Genomic DNA, 20,930 nt, shown 5'->3' on the forward strand with positions numbered 1-20,930 from the left:
CAAAGGTGAATGTGACTAAAGGCAAGCATGACATTAACGCCATTTGTGTGCATATAAGAAAAGCAACAGACATGCAGAACCGAATAAATGTTGAGGATCAGGAAACCACACGTGGTCATCAAAGGAGCTTCTTTAGAGTTTTCACCTTTTTTTTTTTTTTTTTTAACAAAACAAGCCCTCTCAGACAATAGTGAACAGCAAGCCTGTGCACAAACAGTGACCCCCCCCCCCCCCCCCGGACAGATGGGAGGGGCACACTGGACTCTGGGCAGCCTTTAGGAAACAGGCTCAGATGAGCTCAGACTGCTGACAGGAGTCATGTGAACTTTCATGTTGTTTCTGTGTGGAGCCAACATGCTGATGTGTGTGTGTTCAGCCCACAGACAAAAGCACACCAACTCTGCACAAAGAGGAAGAGAGCACATAGAAAAATGCTAAACTACAACTTTAACAGGAAACGTCTGTGTCCTAACGTGTCCGAGTCCCAGCGTAAACATCCTAGCAGCCTTCCTAAAGCTCTGAGTTACAGTTTGATATGTCTCTTTTTATCGAACAAAGATTAGAAGGAGTTTGTAGTGTTGATTGCATGTCTACCACTCAGACCACAGAATTCCCTGTCGATGCTCCAACTACTTTTGCGCTTTCACAACGTTTCCATGGTGAAGGCATTGAAATGGTTCTTGGAGACGAGGAGAAAAAAAATAAAAACTACAAACACAAAAACATCCGAGCTTCGTGTCAGAGAGCTGACGGCGCCACGGCAAAAATAGAAAAAGTACTAAAAGTTCAACTTCAATAGTGCAGATTGTTGCAGGTGATCACATCAGTCTCTGGCAGACTGCTTGATGCGGGAACTAAAGACAGAAACCGACAATAGCATAGCATGAACTCTCTCAGGGGGGGCTAAAGATAGAAGCTGTCACCAGAACAGAACAGAGATGGAAGAGGAAGTCTGAAGGATGCAGAGAGGTGGCACTACAGCTCAACTGACTGAAATATGTAAACGTGTTTACTATTCTTCATTGAAAGGAATTAGTAGGAAGGTGGGGGGGTAGTGGATGGGTTTAACTGAGCGGATTTCCGATGTCAAGGGCAGTGGGTTCGAGGAAGCCTCTGGGGCAGCCCGTTGTGAGCGGGTCGCTCTTGATTGTAGGACGAGGAGTGGGAGGGGCCTTTGGAGCTGTTGGAGTGCTGCGGCGTGGGGCCAGAGGAGCCGCCATCACTCTGATGATGATAGCTCCCTCGGCCGGCGTTCCTGTCATGGTGGGAACTGCCGTTAAACCTCTGACCGCCTGAGTGGTACCCTTGTCCCTGGTAGGTGCGCCTGTTTCCTTGGAAAATCTGAAGGGAGAATCAGAGGTCAGAACGTTAACGCCTGAAGGGTCGATGCGTTCGGCTAACAGCTGCTCTCCCAGCTGACCTGTTTAGCAGGAGGGGGACGGGTTTCTGCAGGGGCACTCTGGGTCTGAGGGGGGGGAGGTGTCTCCAGCAGTCCTGGGCTGGTGATGGAGGACGATGTGGAGCTACAGCGGGACCGGCTTGAATAGCCTGTCCGTGGATGGTACACTGTAGGGGAAACAGTCACAAACATCACAGCCTTAAAGCCACATTCACAAAGCTGGTTTTCCAAGCTCACCGCTCAGAGTAACTCAGATTAGTGCAGCTCAGTCCGACCACCTTTCTTCAAATGACTTTTTTTTTGATTTTGTGTCTTTATTAAGTCTGTAATTCAGGATAACCTGACAGACTGGACTCATTTACCACAAAAATACATCACAAAGCCGGTCTAACCAGTCATATCTGGTTTGTTAAAGATCTCGCCAAGTGGCACCACAACACCCCAAACCTGGGTCTTGTGAGTTTGGTAAGCATCTGGACTAATTAGTAGAGCTGAGGAAATTAATGTTATCTTTGATGTTTTGAAATGCAGACATACATAATTATGCACCATTGAAGAAGCACACATAATCGATGACAGTCTAACCGCGGCATCGATTTTTGATTCAAAAATAAAATTGGCCGTTTTCTCCAGCTACACGCGTAGCTCTGACGCAGCATTAGCGATTAAAGCAGCTCCAAAGACACAGAAAGCTAACAAATGGACTCATTATGAATTTTATCATCTAAAAGGAAGGCAAGAATTGGACATGTCCTATGGCGTTTTTAAAAGTGCCGCTCCAAGATTAAATGTGCTAGGAACATGGGGCCATGGGGTAGAAATCCTTTGGCGGATACAGAACCATATTTCCCCTCCGTTCTCAACCGTCACAACAATACCTGTTTACTCCCCTGCTTCAGTTGTCTCTACAAACAGATCCACTCTCTAACCAGAGCACAGAGATCAGACCTCCAACTTTCCACATTTTAACTATTCATTGGGATTTATGTTGTTTTAGAACGTTTTCAGAACTTTTTCAGATTTTGAGTAGGTGGGTGCATCTGCAGAGCCTGTTTTCCCCCACAGCCTAAAATGTGACTGTTGGATGAGAAAATATTAAATTTTTACTTTATTAAATCTTATTAAACGTTTAGCAATATTATATCTTCCTAAGGATTGTTATTAGAGAGCTTTTTGGGAGATGGTTTGTTGTGTCATCCAGGTTTTTGAATAAAAAAAGCAAATATCTGACACGGTCTATTAATTGATGAAAATAAACCCATATGAAATAATTGTGATATCAAAGTGAATTGTTGACATACTACTCGTATTTGAATAAAATCATGAGACTAGTCATGACTCAGACCTCTGCTAATGAGAACAAGCTAATCCTGTTTACAAGCTGTGAGCCCGTAAGGTTATCAGGTCTGCACCAGCGCCGGTATTTGTAAGTCAACACCGGCAAGTAAAAAGCTCCAGAGTTTGACAGCCTGCTATCCAGTAAAAGGAGCGACCCAGAAGTTATTCCTGTACCCCTAAACCCGGGCATACACTGTGCGACTTTTTCACTTTTTTGAGCCGATTTTCCACTCGTGCGAGAATCCACGAGATCGGGGCGAGTTTTGCGCCGAGCGTCGTGTAGTGTACGGGGGGTTACGAGAGGCGATTAACACCACGTGACCAGCTACCGATCAGCAATCGTGAGCTCACACAAACTTCTGGCGTGTTTAATATTTTGCTCGTCCCTCGTGAGGGTATCGCACTGTTGAAGCGGCGCTGCGAGCAGCTGCGACCCAAAAAGTATCAGAACCGCTCACGGCGCATGCGCAATCCTGCGTCAACACTGCCAGCCTGCTGTTTCCCTAATAACACTCGTTGTTCGTTTTTGTTTCTACACGGTTTTTTTTACTCACAAAGATTGTCAAGAAAGCGTGTTTGTCGTGTTCGTGTCAAATTAAACTGATCACTAAACACAGATTTACTTTCTTTATTTCGTTTTCCTCATCCAACCCCCAAAAATCCCTGTGTGTCCTCCTGCAGCACTCCCGAAGGACAACAGGCAAAACACGACAAAAAAGTCTCACGTGTTGAGTAAAAACTGCTATTTTTAGCATATTTTTAGGTCTGACGTGTTGCTACCAGACGTACAGTGTGAGCGCATGACTCGTGAGATCTGCCCGGCGAGGAAGTCGTAGTTTGAGCTGAAGCTGAGTGCTACGAGTGAACAAGTCACACAGAGTCCGCCCAGCTTAAGAAGCCACGGCATCCTTTTAGTCCTGCAGCCAAATCAGGCAGGAAGAAGAATCTGATCATTTGAATATGTAAAAAACAGGATTTGATGACGATTTGATCTCAGAGGAACTTTCAGTCATTTTCTCCGTTTACACTAAAACACGTAAACGGACTGCAGCTCACTCGTCTGGTTTTGTTTTGTTTTTTGAGGCTGAGGGGACCTGGTGCCTAATGGCTGTAAAAACACAAAGATGTGCTAGTCGGTGTTTTACCTGATCCAAACCCAGAGATGCTCGTCTTCAGGGGTTCAATATCAAATGTAAATCTGACAGCTTTCCCAAGGTCTTCGTCATATTTTCGTTCACTCACAAAGTGCTGCAAAACACAAATGTTCAGCTGTACATGGGTTTCCTTTGTTGTTCAGTTGTAATGTTTTACTTTATTCACAGAAGACTTTTTGTGAATAAATTGAGATTTGGATCATTTAAACACAAAGGTTGTTTTTTCACCTTGATGTCTGCACGTAGTTCAGCCAGCTGCTCCTCAGACATGGATGCAGACCGGTCCGTCAGCCGCCTCAGCTCCTCCGCCCTTTTCTGCCGGGCGTCCAAAATCGTCACTGAAACACAGCAGCTGGGTTACGGCACACGATAAAAACATCACTTCTGGTGGAGAGTAGGGACCTGCAGGGCTGCAGCAGAAGCCTCTGTGGCTCCAGCAACCTAAAGCTACAGCGGATCTAGCTGTGCTGGGTCAATCCTCGGGGTAACTGGAAGGAAACGGCAGATCACAACAGACCGAGCGGGGTGCGAACCTGCAACCCTCCTGCTACAGGGCAGGTGGGTGTCGTCAAGAGTTTTCTCACAATTTTGTATCCCCCATTAGTTACAGCCCAGGTGAGAAAGTAACACCTGACCTGGTCTACCGTTGTTTTTCAAACCATCTCCACATGCTATTGGACAGTGCTAAGGCCAATCAGAGCGACAAACAACGTAACATTTTCATCGCTATGGAAACAAGTCAACGGGACAGTCCACCATACACTGTCGTAGAAGCAGCAGCAGCAAAAACATCATTTTTCTCAATTAAGGACTTCAGTAGCTCTGACAGAAAAGCCCAAGTCTAAAGCAGCTTAACGAAAAAATAAAACAATCTTTTAAACAGCGCCTCTCATGATCAAACTCACGAGGTGCTTCACATAAACAAAAAAACGATAAAGTGCAAAAATTATACAAAAAATGTAAAATACACTGCTCATAAAAATTAAAGGAACACTTTAAAGAAACACATTAGATACATCAGATCTCAACATCACTACTATTGTTTTTCTGATGTTTTTATTGGTTAGAGGTATTTGCCCTGATCTTTATCATGTTGTACAGCGCTTTGTGATTTATATCTGTGAAAGGTGCTATATAAATAAACTTTTACTTACTTACTTACTATTGGGTTTAAGTCAGGGGATCGTGATGGCCATGGGAATACAAATACCTTGGAGTTCACCTGGACAACAGACTGGACTGGAGAAAGAACAGCGAAGCTGTTTACAAGAAGGGACAGAGCAGACTGCACTTCTTGAGGACGCTTAGGTCCTTCAATGTCTGTAGCAAGATGCTGCAGATCTTCTACAAGTCTGTTGTTGAGAGTGTAATCTCTTCAGCCATCGTCTGTTGGGGTAGTAGCATCAGAAGCAGGGACCTGAAAAGGCTCAACAGCCTAATAAAAAAGGCTGGTTCTGTTCTGGGGACGACTGTGGAACCACTGGAGGAGATAATGCAAAGAAGGATTCTCCAGAGAATCAAAAAATGATGGACAACCCTGAGCATTCTCTTCACAAGACTGTTCGACAACGGAAGAGTGTCTTCAGTCAGAGGCTTCTTCAGTTTCACTGCAACACTGACCGCTACTGGAGATCCTTCCTGCCAACAGCCATTGTAATATACAACAACTCTTTGATGACTTGATTATTATTATTATTATTCTGAGCTACTACAGCAATCAATTTCCCTCTGGGATTAATAAAGTATTTTTGAATTTGAATTCAATTGTTTCAATTCCTTCATCCTCCAGGTGCTGCCTGTATACTCTTGCCACATGAGGCCGGGCGTTGTCGTGCATTAGGAGAAAACCAGGACCTGCTGCATCAGCGTAGGGTCTGACAACGGGTTCAAGGATTTCATCTCCATACCTTATGGCAGTCAGAGCACCATTTCCTAGGCAGTAGAGGTCTGTGTGTCCCTCCATGGATATGCCTCCCCAGACCATCACTGACCCACCACCAAACCTGTCACGTTGAACGATGTTGCAGGCAGCATAACGTTCTCCTCGTCTTCTCCAGACTCTTTCATGTCTTTCACAGGTGCTCAGGGTGAACCTACTCTCGTCTGTAAAAAGTACAGGGCGCCAGTGGCGGACTTGCCAATTCTGGTGTTCTTGAGCAAAAGCCAGTCGAGCTCTACGGTGCTGGGCAGTGAGCACAGGGCCCACTACAGGACGTCGGGCCCTCAGGCCATCTTCATGAAGTCTGTTCCTGATTGTCTGGGTAAAGACATTCACACCAGTGGCCCCCTGGAGGCCGTTCTGTAGGGCACGAGCAGTGCTCAGCCTGTACCGCCTTGCACAAAGGAGCAGATATCGGTCCTGCTGATGGGTTGTGGACCTTCTACAACCCTGTCCAGCCCTCTGAGAATAACCACCAGTCTCCTCCATGTTCTGGAGATTGTGCTGGGAGACACATTAAACCTTCTTGCTGCAGCACGATGTGCTATCCTGGAGAAGTTGGACAACCTGTGCAACTTCTGTAGGGTTAAGGAATCGCCTCATACTGCCAGAAGAGCCAAAACTAGCACGAGTGGAAAACCAGCTGAAAAAGATCAAGAGGGAGAAACTTGAAATGACCTCTACATGTGAAACCAGTCCTGTTTGGAGGGTTTGGTAATTGTTGCCACTTTAGTGCACCTGTCGTTAAGTCCATGAACACCAATACAGCTGAAAGTGATTAACAGTGCCCTCAGCAGCTTAATCAACCAGGAAATTATCAGACAGGTTTAATTGATTTCATGCCAGGCCCAATAGAAAAAGTGTCCCTTTAATTCTTGTGAGCAGTGTAGATCAAAAACATGTTCAAAACGAGTTCGTTTTTAAACATTGTGATCAAATATTTTTTAAAAAGCACGATTTCTAAGCCGAACGCCATCTCTGCATTTCTCTGTTGCGTCTCTGGTGCTAAGCGCGCCCAACATCTCTACTCACAGAGCGCTGTGATTGGCTCAACCTGCATCAGACATTCTGGAGTTTCCTTCCTCCTGATTTATCACACACCTGCACAAAGACAGCATTGAGTCTCCCCGGACACCCGACACTATTCAGCTTTTCCAGGGCTTGAACACACAACACTCCAACGGAGAGGACAGAAGAAAAACTGACCTACTTCTACAAATATGGAGTCCTGCTCTGTCATGTCTCACACACACACACACCACTCCAGGTATATCAGCACCCTAAGGGCACCGCTGCGCTTTAGAAGAAACTGGGCCTTGTTGTTCCACAACATTCACCGCTTCATGTGGGACTGATTTAAGTCCGACTCTTCGGCCCTTTGACTCAGACAATCGTGTTGGAGGAATAAAAGTAGCAGTTTAGTAGAAATGCAGCAGAAAAATGAAGTACTTACTGGCCTCAGCTTTCACTTTGTCCATCTCTGACAACAGAGTCACTTCTCTGTCCATTAGGCTGAAAAACAGCAGAGAAATCATTTAGCTCCTCTGCTAGATATGAAGGAGCAGCTGCAGCAGCAACAAAAACATGACAGTAGAGGTCAAGACGAGAGCTCCAAGACCCAAGAAATGACAGACCAATACTGTTGGACTTTTTAGTGTAAGCCACAGACATGAAAGGAAAGGAAAAACTCAAATCTCACATCACTTCCTGTATGGTTGGAGGAACCCAGCCGAGTGTTTTATTACTCGTCTCTACCCACGCTTCCCACCCTGGAGTCCCTGACCTCATAAGGCCAGAGGGCGTGTGATGGCTACAGTTTGTCAGAATAAACAAACTGACCACAAAAAAAATCCAAGTATTTATTAATCAATTAAAAGTCTGAATGAAGACAGAGGGTGTTTAACTCATCTAGTCTGACAAGAATCTTGTTAGTTTTGGGAACCGAAGGAAGCACTAAAAATATCTCAGTCTAAGCGTTTCCAAACAGCTGAAAGGTGCATTAGAGGGTAAACCTGGCCCACCTTTTGCATACGGGGCAGGGAGCAACAGAAACCGTCTCATTTCTCGTCCTTTCCGCAGCACCTTACGGGGGTGATGAGCACTTTAAACGTGCTCCAAAACAACAAGGTCACTTCCTCGTCTTATAAAAGTCGATGTTCAAAACAAACTCTAGCATTTCTAAAGATTTCAAGTCCCTAGTAGAAGCTGAAGCACGCCCACTCGGAATTAACAGCTGGTGTGTGTGTGTGTTTCAGTGACGTTGGACCTCAACAGCAGAAGAGTAAAACATCTGGAGGCTGATTTGAGCTATGACCATCAGAAACATGATGGATTCCCTTCTGGGTATTCTCTTCAGCGCTCAGCACCTTGGTGAGGATATAAACACAATCCTGACCTCTCAGTCCGCTGTGGCTCGGCAAAATAAAGACAAAAATACGACAAGGCTTCGCTCCATCAGACAGGTACGCTAGCCGAACCCTCTCTCTGCACATTCTTCCATGAATAAGTCACATGGATTTTTTCCCACCAATGCTGCTTTTGGACCAGAGTGTGTAACATGATCTGCTCACAGACCCCAGCGGTTCTCAGAGGCTTGCTGCTGCACCATTTAGCAGAGATTCAGCCTTTATTAAACCCTTGAACATTTCTCACACGATATTAAGATTCTGAAGGTTTTGGGGGGTTAGTGTTGCTGGAACCTCAAAGAAAATTAATCAATCTAAATCTCCTCGGCAAATAGAAATCTGAGGCATCTGGACCACAGAAGCTTTAAAGATAAAGCTGTTCTAATAGAAAGCAGCAGTGATGTGAGCAACAACCACTGCAGAGGAAATTCATCAACTAGCGCTTGCAACTTTCATATAAACATGAGACCCATCAAAGTAGGGATGTGCCGATCACGTTTTTGTGCTCCCGATCCGTTTCGGAGTCATTTGATTTTAAGAACCTGCCGATACCAAGACCTTATCTGATACTTTAGAAATGCATTAAGAAAACAGGAGCACACCAGAGTTGTCCTTTAACTGTTTTAATTATTTATGCGTTTCTTTCTTTAGGTATTTATGTAATTTCTTTAGTTGTTTTGCCATAAAACATCAGTTGTTTAGGAAGTACATTAATAACAAACGTGTTAATATGAAGAATATATCCATCCATCCATTCTCTTCCGCTTATCCGGAGTCGGGTCGCGGGAGCAGCAGCCTAAGTCGAGAGGCCCAGACTTCCCTCTCCCCAGCCACTTGGGCCAGCTCTTCCAGGGGAAATCCTAAGGCATTCCCTGGCCAGGTGAGAGACATAGTCCCTCCAGCGTGTCCGTGGTCTCCCTTTAGGCCTCCTCCCAGTTGGACGTGCCCAGACCAGGGAGGCGTCCAGCAGGCATCCTAACCAGATACCCGAGCCACCTCAACTGGCTCCTCTTGACATGCAGGAGCAGCAGATCTACTCAGAGCCCCTCCCAGATGACCAAGCTTCTCACCCTATCTCTCAGGGAGAGCCCAGCCACCCAGCGGAGAAAACTCATTTCGGCCGCTTGATCTCTACCCTAAGCTCATGACCATAGGTGAGGGTAGGAACGTAGATCGACCAGTAAATCGAGAGCTTCGCCTTCAGGCTCAGCTCTCTCTTCACCACGACAGACCAGTAGAACACCAGCATCACTGCAGACACAGCACCAATCCGCCCATTAAGAATATATGCAAAAGTAAATATTAATTTACATTAATAGCGCCTTGGGCTTCCTGACAGGGTTGCAGAAGGCGCTTTATAAATAAAGCTTTGATTGATTAATAAGAAGCATGTTAATATTAAGAACAAATGTAAAAGTAGCTCCCATTGCGGCTTTTTTCAGCGACAGGGTTGGCACGGCACACGACAATCAGCAGCAGAGTAACTCTTTTCTATAATACACCTGTAGAGCTCTGTAAAGGCAGCAAGAGAAAGCAGATCATACCACGACTCAAGGAGAGCAGAGCTCGACGTTTGCAACCAGACGCTCATCCAATGTGGTAAATATGCTGCTATCTGGGCATTTTCGCCGTCCGTGACTAGTTCTTGGTTTCTTGATGTATCTTTTCGTGTCGGCTGGCTTAGCTGAACTGCTGCAGCAAACTGAGCAGGGTCGGTTTTTTAACTCATTCACTGCCAATGACGACTAAAGCCGTCATTTGCATTTTTTTACTGTTTGAGCATCGGAACGAGCCCCCGCGCTGAGAGAACAAACATCTCAGCCCTGAAGCCGATCTTCATCCGCATATGTCACAGATCACATGATCAGGAAGCAACACATCCATGTGTTTGGAGATCGTTTTGGGCCGTTCCTGTAAAAAAAAAAGTGAGGCGCGAACCGGTGAAGCGTCTGCCGATCACAATTCGACAACGGATTATGAAAGAACGGATAACGCTCGAAACACGCGGATTCTTCCTGATGTAAGAGGTGAGTCTCCTCTTTGTTTTGGTTGTTTTGGCATCAACATCATGCTAGCGCGCAACGTTCTGTGACTCTTAAAAAAACAGTAAAAACGGTGAGAAACGCTGGCAGCGAAGGCCGTTAGTGATCAGGAAATGGCTGGCAGTGAATGAGTTAAGGTGACGCATCAGTGTTGAACGCAGCACCTCGTTAAATACCCAGTTTGCACACATCACACGTGTTTCTTACACTCCCTTTGCTGTTTGTTTAAAATACTTCCAAATTACAGACGTTTCCTCTCTCGTGAGGTGACAGCTCTGCTGCGTTAGCTAAACTGCTACATGTTACGGTGCGTGAATTCCCAGACTACCCTGTGGTGCTTACAGCGTTGTCTGTGAAACAAAGAATACTAATGTTGTTGAATTTAAAACTAAGCCATTGTTTTTCCGTTAGAAAATCTCTTTTTCAGGATGAATTTTAAAAGCGACGTTTGTTGTTTTAAATGGTTAAATTCGATTTTCTCCACCGATTTCCTGAAAATCCTGTGATCGGAACGGAGCATCCCTACATGAAAGAAAAGGTTTATTCACCGTTTCGGTGTTGAAACAAAACACCTGCAGCTCGAGGGTGAACCTCGGCGCACATCAAGCTTTGTAATAAATTCTGATTTGTTTATCTGGATGACCCAGCCTGCAGCTGCTCCATCACAACTCGACGTACCAGCTCTGGAGCTCCGCAAATGTCTGCTTCATCGTCTTGATGGAGGAGTCCATCTCCTCTTTCACCACCATCCTGTAGCGGGTCAGCGAGGCGGTGCACCTCTGCAGGTCTTTTACAGAGCGATCGATGTTTGTGGCTGAGGAGGACACGGTGAAGGTTTAAACGGTGTGTTTCTATCTCGCACACATCTCTCAGGTCACCCGCCTGTTGTTAACGAGTAAACATTAACTTTAACTCATGAACAACATGAAACATAAGAGCTTCTAACCCATCTTCTTGACTCCTGATGACCCCTGCTCATCAGATGCTAACGAGAAGGAGGGGGCGTGGACGTTTGAGCCTGCTCTGTGTCGTGACTTGTTGCCTCTGGAAACCTGGTGGTGATTTCTTCCTCCTGGTTGGGAAGCAGGACTCGGAGCGCTGCCTTGGCTTTCTGCTTCTGCACCTGTGAGAAAAGATAATTACAATAAAACCACTTAAGTGTTTCCTTTGAAAGCTGCTGCTGTCAGGGTAAATCCTCACTTTTAGTGAACAAAATATTTCAGCTAACATCTGAGATTTGAGAAGTAACTAATAAATGAATCGGCTTTGTAGATAATAAACAAGGTTAATATGATATTCCAGCTTTCAGAGCACAGCCAAGCCTCTGAAAAGAGACCCATATAGCTTTACGTTCACCGGGGCATACGCCTCCTCCTCCTTTCTTCCACCACATCTCGGATGAGGAGTTGTGTTTACCGGTGGTTTCGGATGCAGCGTTTTCCGAGTCCAGCTCAGCTGCATCTAGAGAAGCGGAGTCCAGCTGCTCGCTCAGCGAATCGAGAGACTCCCCGTCCATCACGGATCCGTTGGCGTGAAAGCCGTTCATCTCATCCTTGCTCTCTCCGGGGGGTGTGGCCTCGGGGGAAGCAGGTTGAGCAGAGACCTCTGGTTGGGGCTTTGGCTTCTTTTTCTTCTTGGGCTGGATGAGGATAGATCAGTTAATATCTTTATTTAAAACCTCATGTCAGTCAGTTTATAGATGAGTGCGTGAGACGGCGCTGATCCCACCAAAGAACTCTATTAACATCAAGACAATTCAAATCACCCCACCCTTCTATAACTGACGACGACTCCGATGCACAAAGTCAAAGCCATTTTAACTCACCTTCTTTTTGCCGGTGACGCTCCACTCCTTCAGGATCTCATCTGCACTCCCTGCAGCGTAAATCAGAAAAACGACGACAGCTTTGATCAGTGACGCGCCACCGGGTAACGCCCTCTGAGCACCATCCCAATATAAGAGGATGAGAGGCATTCTTTAGATGCCGCTAAACAAGACACAAAGCAGCGTGACGTGCAGGTGCAGCCCTGTTCTATAATTAAACCAGTGACAAGAAGGCCCGCAGCAGGGCCCGAATGCAGAGCATGACATGCATGAAGAAAAAAATGCTTACAGTTCTAAATATGTGAGGGTGAAATGAAACAACTAGTGAGCATCAAACAATATGAAAACAGCTCTGAGATGTAAAAGCAAAGAGCTCCGCCCCTTATGGGAACGAGACCGGAGCCTAAACTCAGACATCCTCATACCTTCCAGGAAAGCCTGCACCGTCTTGTCCACACAGTTCTCGTAATGCTGCAACACCAGCACTATCTCGTTGTTGCTTTTGTTGGGGACGACCGCTCTCACAGCGCTGATCTGTGAAGGAAACAAACATTCTTCCACTTACTTCCTTTTTGTCTGAAAGCTGACCCTGAGGGTGTTTCAACACTCAGGTCATGTGTGGTTTACAGACGGCAGCGGACCTGTTTAGATTTAAACTCTACAGTGAAGGACAGCTAAACCTCTGACATTATTAGCGCAAGACTTTGTGTTTTGGTGCTTCCTGTAAGTTAGCCCACAGGGTTCCTACGCATCACTTTCTTTATAATCTCATACTTTGAAGCTCAAATGACAGAATTTTTATTTAGATTTGGAGACTTTTTTTTTATGTAGGTAATTTGCGTAAACTAAACAGGAAATGCATTTTAGGCTGCATTCTCTAAATAAGGGTAAACCCACACAGAGACCTGAGAATGAGGCTTCAGGGAGAGATGTTTCTAATTAGTTCCTGGTTCTAATTAATTTAATATTAGATTAAAAGTTTGCAGCTGAGGGTGACGCAATAAGGATTAGAGTCAGCTCCTCCAGACCCGAGAACATCTCAACCAGGAAAAGATGGTTCGAGTCTTTGCCTCCAGTGAAGGAGTTCAGGTTTCTCTCATGTGTGATGGTAGCACAGAGTGAGACAGACTGACAGAACAGGGCTCCGGCTTCAGTAATCTGGACTTAGCTATGGTCTGTTGTGATGATGTAGAAGCTGAGATCTAAATTCAATGGTGTGCCAACTTTCCATCCCTAACCCATGGTAAAAGAACCATACTAACAGGTGAAATCAGTTTTTTTTAACAGGGTGACCTCACCTGACCTTGGAGGAGGAGCGCCGCTATCAAAATGAGTCAGGTGAGATGGTTCAGACGCCTCCTGGCTGCTTTTCTGTAGGTTTTCTAGAACAATCCATTGGGAGTCAGAACTAACTGGTGAGATCCTCCTAAGGAGTTCCCAGGCCAGCTGAGAAACCGATCACCTCGCACCCGCAGACACAGAAAGCTCATTTCGACCGCTTGTATTCATGATCTTGTTCTTTCGGTCACTACCCAAAGCTTGTGACCACAGACGAGGGTTGGAACATAGATCGATCTCTTCACCACGACAGACCGGTACGTCAGCATCACTGCAAACACGGCACCAATCCACCTACTGATCTCCAGCTCCATCTTTCCCTCACTCGTGAGATACTTAAACTCCTCGACTTGGGGCAGGTCCTCGTCCCTGACCTGGAGAAGGCACTCTACCCTTTTTCCTGTTGCAACCTTTGAAACTTAAAACTTTTTGGTTGTTTTAAAGTGTCGGACGTGACTCAGGAGGGAGGGGCCAGTGACTGGACACTGACCAGTCTGAGTCCAGGACCCGGCAGCCCTTATGATCATCCTGTACAAAATGCAGCTCACTGCTCCTCAGGGATGGGCCAAACCCAAAAGTGATCAATAAAGTATCAATAACTATAATTATTCATCCTATTCCCCCAGACTTTGCGATTAAACTGTAAGTTCCATTTTAAACAAATTTAGCATATTTGAGTCATTTCATTGTTGTCACAAAAAAAAAAATGTTTTCCAACTCAGCCCGTACTTCTCCAGTGTGTGTCGTGACCCAGGGCTTTGGAAGCAGGTTTGTTAATGACGGCTTAACATTTATGTCCCTTCCTAAAGTGCTGACACACTTACACCACCTCAGTAAACCATTATCTACCTTATTTTTGTTCCCTTCCTGATAAAGAGCTCTAAACAAGCTCACAATCGTACCAGGGTAGTCTGACATCAGGGTGATGATAGTTCAGTGTAAACAGAGCTGGTTGGATGCAGGTTTAGGAGCAGGTCAGGCTACACTGTGACACAAAGTTTTATCAGGTCCTGTTTGAAATCAGCCTGAAGCGTCCAGAGCACATCTTACCTTCTCCTTCACTCTCTCGGCTGTTCCTCCCTGGGACATCACCATCTTAGAACGCGTGTCGAACACCACACCAGAGGTATCTGTGAATAACATTTCAAAACATCACTTCTCCCCATCTGCTGAGGCCCTGACCTGTATCGGCAAGCCACCAAAGACAGAACTTCATTTGCAAAACAAAAGAACCACCGGACCAATCTGCAAAGATTTTCTGGAAAAACAGTTGAAATGAATCATGTCAAAAAGACAAATCTGTCCCAAAAGTTCTGAGATTAGCTATGATTTATGCATGTGCACGCGCACACAGGGTCCAAAGTTCATCTAGGGCCATTTAAAGACCACAAGAACTGCTGAGTCCTTGTGAAAGTGTTTTTCTCCAGCAGTGAACCCAGGTCAGTGTCACTGTGGGGTTCCAAAGCAACAAAATAAAATAGAATACAGAAAAGGTTTAAATGAGCAAATCTGTCATTTTAGGAACCCGTGGCAAACATCTGTTAGCTTCCACATCACGATTCTACAAACAACTCATTTCTAAATCAGAAACACTTGAATATAAAAATCCTATTGATTATTTAGTAATCCTAATAACTGCATTTACCATATTTTCTGGACTATAAGCCGCTACTTTTCCCCCAAGCTTTGAACCATGCGGCTTATAATGAGGTGCGGCTTTACTGAAGATTTTCCTTCACCTGCCACTAGGGGGCGCTTTAACAGAAAGTGAAACAGATGGAAGTCAAAACCGGAAATCGTAGAAAGTGCTCATTTTAATTTAGCACATGCAAGCAGCCGGCACGACGAAGAATTTTTTACCCCCTCATCATGGTAACTACACGTATGAGTTCATATGATGCCGCATTTAAGTTGAAGACCATCGATCTGGCAGTAAAGGAGGGAAACAGTGCTGCCGCATGTAAGCTTGGCATGAATGAATCCATGGCTCGGCGCTGGAGACGGCAGCGGGAAGAACTCATTCAAGCCAGCTTCACCCGGGGATGATGACAGCAACGCTGACATCGCCACAGAAAAGGTATGTGACGAAGCTCTTCTGAGGCTGTTCAACTCCGACACTGAAGAAGAGGACTTTAATGGCTTTAGTGTACAAGAGGAAGATGAGAGCGAATGACTTTTTCTGGTAGGCAAGTGTGTTTTATTTACTAACCAGGCATGTTTTGTGTGCAGTTTTTATTTTCTAATCATCCAGGGCTTATTAATGCTGTGTCAGCGCTGTTCTTTTCTTCTAAACATGCAAATTACCAGTAATAACGTGTCAGTTCCTATTTTATCTTATAACCATCCATAAATATGAATGCTATCAGTGCTGTTTTCTTTTCTAAACTTGCGGGAACGTTCACCCATGTTTAAAATTAATTTTGTTGAATTAAAACAACAACGAAAAAATTCCATGTAGCGTTTATCCGTCTAATGATCTTATGTTATAATAATAATAATAATAATCATAATAATAATAATGCATTGAACTTAAATAGCGCTTTTCTAGACACCCAAAGACGCTTTCACACACTCTCACATTCACACACTGCTAGTGATGGTAAGCTACTTGTAGCCACAGCCGCCCTGGGGAGGTCTGACAGAGGCGAGGCTGCCATTTGGCGCCGTCATTTTTTTTTTGTTGGTGCGGCTTATATTGAGGTGCGCTCTGTAGTCCGGAAATTACGGTACTCTTTAAGGTGGGAACCAATAACCAGAGATCACACTTTAAGGATACGGTCACCACAGAGTTGTCTGATTATGCTTTATGTATAAAGTCATTAAAACAACTTTTATCGTGCCAGATTTAACAAGGATTACCATAAAAATGCATAGATCTGTATCGAACAAAACCAAATCAATATTTAGCTTAAACCCTTCAAACATCAGCTAATTAAACATTTTCTATCTGATCTGTTGACCACATGAAATAAACACGATGGACAGTGATGCTGTTGCAGTCAGGGGGCATGAAAAGGCAAATATTTCATGGACATATATGATTAAAATTTTAGAAACAAATCCATTAAGTACCACTGTCCACTGCCCCTCAGAGTGCATGAGGCATAGTAAATATAACGTGTGTGTTGCCCTTGGACTACCATTATTTTTACACTTTTGTAAAACAAATGAATCCGAGTTTGGACTTCAAAAGAAAACAAGAGCGCACCAGAGCTTTGCACAGGAAAATCGTTTAATCCCGCTTCCGCTGAATCCCGCCACCATTACCGCGGGTCCTGCTAAAATTTGTAAAGGCAGAGCTATTAACTAATAAAAATCTGTATTTTGTAATCGCATATCCCTATATGCATAAAGTCGTTGTTTCAGAAGATTAGATTATTAGATTAGAGATGCACTGGAAACTAAGTCATGGAAAATTTCCAGCCAAAAATTACCCAAAAACACATTTTCGGTTTTCGGCCGAAACACCAAAATCACAGCAAACACGGTCGAAACAGGCTGTCAGCTGAACCCCGTTTTCGTTGCTGAACGAGTGAATATCTTTATGAGAGGGTGAGTGCTACTCTTCAGAATCAGCAATGACCAAAGAGCTTTGTCAACAGTGAACAGTCGGGAGCCTCTGGATGAGGGGAAGTTTTCAAACTCTTTAAACTTCAATAGAAACACCAAAAGTGTTGCTCAGATTGAAGTTATACATCTCCACGACCTTCTGGTGTGAAGTAATAACTTCAAGAGGGATTATATTTGCAGCTATGGCTCGTTAAACAACATTACAATTTTGACGCGTTACCCCCAAATTCCACTACCTCCGCTCCGCTCCGGTCCGCCCCGGCTTTCCGCCGCCGCTCACTTCCGAATTCAAATTATACTGTACCCGCTCTACAACGGCTCCGCTCCGGTGCGGAGACCTGAGGTGGGCAAACAAGCATGCGCTGGATTTTCGAGATCTTGCGACACAGTCTGAGCAATGAACGCGGAAGTTAGATCCAAACACCCGTTGTGTGGGAGAAGCATCGAAATGAATTAATCTGCCCATCATTTGTGTTGAGAGATCAGCAGTGTTTGGATCAACAAAGTGTGACTACTTTGATAGTGGAAACTGTATTTATGGCTTATCTTTGTGCATTTTAAGTTCAGCCGCCATTGATAGTTGTTAAAAGTTGTTAAACCTGTGCAAAAGAAACAAAAAACGCTGTTTGTTTATCGATTTATTGTGAAAAACGGAAGTTGTGCTTGCTCCTTTTCCTGTTGGGCCGTTGTGATTCCTGTCCATTGACTGCGGAGGTGCTCCGGCGTCCGGCAAAAATAGGATTAATTCTATTTTTGCCGGACGCCGGAACAGAGGGCGGCGCACTGCGCCACACTGCCGGAGCACGGCCGCAGTAGTGGAATTGCTCTGATTGACTACAACGGGACCGATTTTGCTCCGGAGTTCGTGCGAGCGGAGGTAGTGGAATTTGGGGGTAAAGGGTTAATTTTACAGTCCTAATGCTATAGTTTTAATTATCAACATAATTTCTTTCTGAGTTTCAGGTTTCAGCCAAGAATTTTCATTTTGGTGCATCCGTCGATTAGATATTACATTTTATGTCATTTTCTATAGTTTTATCCCCTAAAGGTCTTCATTCATTACCAACCTCAGCTGTACTCTCTATCCTACCAACAATGTTGGGACTCATGGTCTATTTTTAGCCACCTGCTCCCGCCTACTGGCTCCCGCGAGATCCACTTTGGGTCCCGTGGATCCTTGCAACCTAAGTCTCAATCTAGAGCGCCGTTACCAACATCAGGTGTACTCTTCATCCCAATGACAATCCAGCCGTCTGAAAACCACCCGTTAAGATTTATGTAGGGTCCAGTGGGACCTGCAGGACCTGAGTCCCAACGCAGGGCTCTAGTTCACATTGGTAAGCTAGCAAGACAAAATAAAAGCCTGTTTGCAAAGTGGAACGGGGTAAAATACCATTAACGATCACTACATCTACATACAAATTCACACAGATCACAACATGCCCTATAGGTTATAAATTGTAAGTCGCTTTGGATAAAAGCGTCTGCCAAATAAATAAACATAAACAAATTAGTTCATCAGACAACCTTAAAAAAGACTCATCTTAAAAGGGACAATGTGTAGTTTTTACCATTAATTTCTTGAAACATCCATCAAAATGTTGTTGAAAATGAATGAAATGATGCCCAGTTACTGAAAAATATTGGAGGCTTCATAACATATAACCATAAAAATCAGGTCTAAAATACATGGGAGCGGGTCTAAGTCTGGGCGACGCCATACTAGATGCCACGTTTCCTTTTACAGGAGCCCATGAGGACAAAATTAGTTTACTGATTTGCAACAAATGGTTACAAAACTTTAGTCATTTTTAAATGTTGTTTTACCTCTTCACTTGTTGCCAGTGAAGAAAGGAAGTCTGATGTGTTAGATATTTATCTAAAATTTGCACTCCCCAGGGCTTTTTGACCCTAATAGGCATCTGTTGGTAAGGTCTTACTCCAACACAATCACCAGAAAAAATACACACTGTCACTTTAAAGCTACAATAGCAAACCTGAAAAAAAAAACAATAATGTTCTAACGTAGCATAGCTATAAATATATTTTAATAATAAATATATTTTAATAATATACTTTATATATAACAGACAGCTGCTATCACTTCAACTTTAGGACAAACTACCAGAGTCCAGAAAGAAAAACACCAATAGAAGTCAGGAACAACAAAATACGTTTGGAAAACGGCAAACGATGATTAGCACTATTTAGTTTACTCTGGCAATGCTAGCTCTGGTATTTGGCGGATGCGGCTTAAAGATGAAAGCCAACAGGAGGCGCGAGGGTTCTGTGGCCGTGTCTGAAGGCTAGCTTGTTCTGCAGATTTGCTATTGCAGCTTTAACTAGACAAGAGGGTCAAAGTAAGTTTCATTTTAGGAACAATTAGAAACGTACCTTTCTGGCTGTTTTTCTTTGCCATGTTGTCACACAGGAGAATCCAGGGAGGTCTTCCCTGAAATCTAACCCTTTAAAAGTCTTTAGGTCAAATAAAGAGACTTTAAGTTGGAGTTCTTGGGAAAGAAGACAACAAAGCTCACAGCTGGCAGGCAGAGTGGAAGGAAAAGGTTCAGATCCAGGACGTCAGCATTCAGGCTGAGATTGAGCGTCGTCTCTTCCCTTTTCAACAAACTTCAATCAAACCTGTAGGGATTAAAACATAATCTTAACTGGTGATCAGAATTAGTTTAACAAAGAGCATGGTAAACTTGTGTTAAAAGGGTATATATATTCATGTTGTACAAGGTAAAAGTAAAAATAAAAACCTTTACTTCAGTAAGCCCTGAAAGATAAACGGAATGCAAATAAAAAGAAATCGGTTTCCTCTGGCAGGGAAAAATAAATGAAAAACAGATTTCAATAAAGTGTCGTCTCCCTAGCAGAGCTTTCTCGAGCTAAATCTGCTCTCAATAAAGTCATTGGCAGAACCGCAACAGTTGATTTTTTAGGAAAAAAGAAAAAAGTTAGTAGGGTGACATCCTTGGGGGAGAGTCTTTTTTCCCAGGCCACAGCAGGACCGGTGGGTGAAAAACGACCAGAGAGGTGATGGGTTTATTTCACACATCTGAGAAACTAGCAGAACTTAAAAATTACTACAAGTATTTTAATTTTCCTTGAACCCAAATGTGTAAGGGCTGTACAGATTGCTATTTGATGATATCAGCAGCAACGTGTCTGGAAGAAAAAGCTGGTTTTTGACCTTTGGATATTTTTATGACTTATTTTCGTTACGGTAAATGAAACGGCAAGTTGGGATAAAGAAACCAGCATAGGTCCAAATGATGACACAAAGGCTTTTTTTTTATAAAAAAATAAAATAAAATAAAAAATAAGGAAAAATGGAGAAAACGCTTAATCACCGTCCACCCTAGCCCTTTAGGAAGCTCCAACCAGACCTCTGGAAGCCCTCCCTCCAGGGTTTCCCTTTCTGGTCCTAGTTCTCTAGAAAGAGAAACTTAAAGGGACGTGCAAACCAACACCCTCTTGATTAGGACTTGGCATGCCACAGTCCCGGTTCCACCACACCTTTACGGACGTCAGCACAAACAGCCAGTGACGCTGCAGATGCCACTCATGCGAACACTAGGATACATTATGTTTATTAAGAGGGATGGTGCTTGAATAATCAAGTGCACCGGGTGCACTTGTGTTTGATCTGAGAAATTTTTCTTAAGGTGAATTAAATTAAAGATTGTTGCCACCAGTGAGTCAAACTGAGGTCGCGAGAGGTCACAGCAACACCAGCAAACAACCAGGAGGAAAGTAAAGATAAAGATTAAGTTACAATCAAAGCGTAGGAATCAGCTGCAGAAAACACTGTTACTCATCAAGGGCTTTGCAAATGTTTATGTGCAGAAAATCAATCTTGTGTCATGCAATAAGCACTAGTGATGCCCTTTATGAAAAAAGTCCCTGTGAGAAAG

At 44.1% G+C, this 20,930-nt stretch overlaps 1 protein-coding gene across 1 annotated transcript; it reads right to left on the minus strand.

Annotated features, from left to right (window-relative positions):
- Window positions 1-431: 431 nt before the first annotated feature.
- Window positions 432-19,634, minus strand: spats2 (spermatogenesis associated serine rich 2). Its single transcript, XM_015968433.3, has 12 exons — window positions 19,405-19,634; window positions 14,491-14,570; window positions 12,528-12,636; window positions 12,103-12,152; window positions 11,694-11,916; window positions 11,224-11,400; window positions 10,956-11,091; window positions 7,284-7,342; window positions 4,120-4,229; window positions 3,883-3,985; window positions 1,421-1,566; window positions 432-1,341 (listed from the first exon to the last, which is right to left on the minus strand). Exons 1-12 carry the CDS (start codon window positions 19,427-19,429, stop codon window positions 1,087-1,089), a joined length of 1,473 nt encoding a protein of 490 aa, XP_015823919.3. The 5' UTR covers window positions 19,430-19,634; the 3' UTR covers window positions 432-1,086.
- Window positions 19,635-20,930: the final 1,296 nt, after the last annotated feature.

The sequence above is a fragment of the Nothobranchius furzeri genome, chromosome 15 (assembly GCF_043380555.1).
Source record: "Nothobranchius furzeri strain GRZ-AD chromosome 15, NfurGRZ-RIMD1, whole genome shotgun sequence".
In the NCBI taxonomy this organism is placed as follows: Eukaryota; Metazoa; Chordata; class Actinopteri; order Cyprinodontiformes; family Nothobranchiidae; genus Nothobranchius; species Nothobranchius furzeri.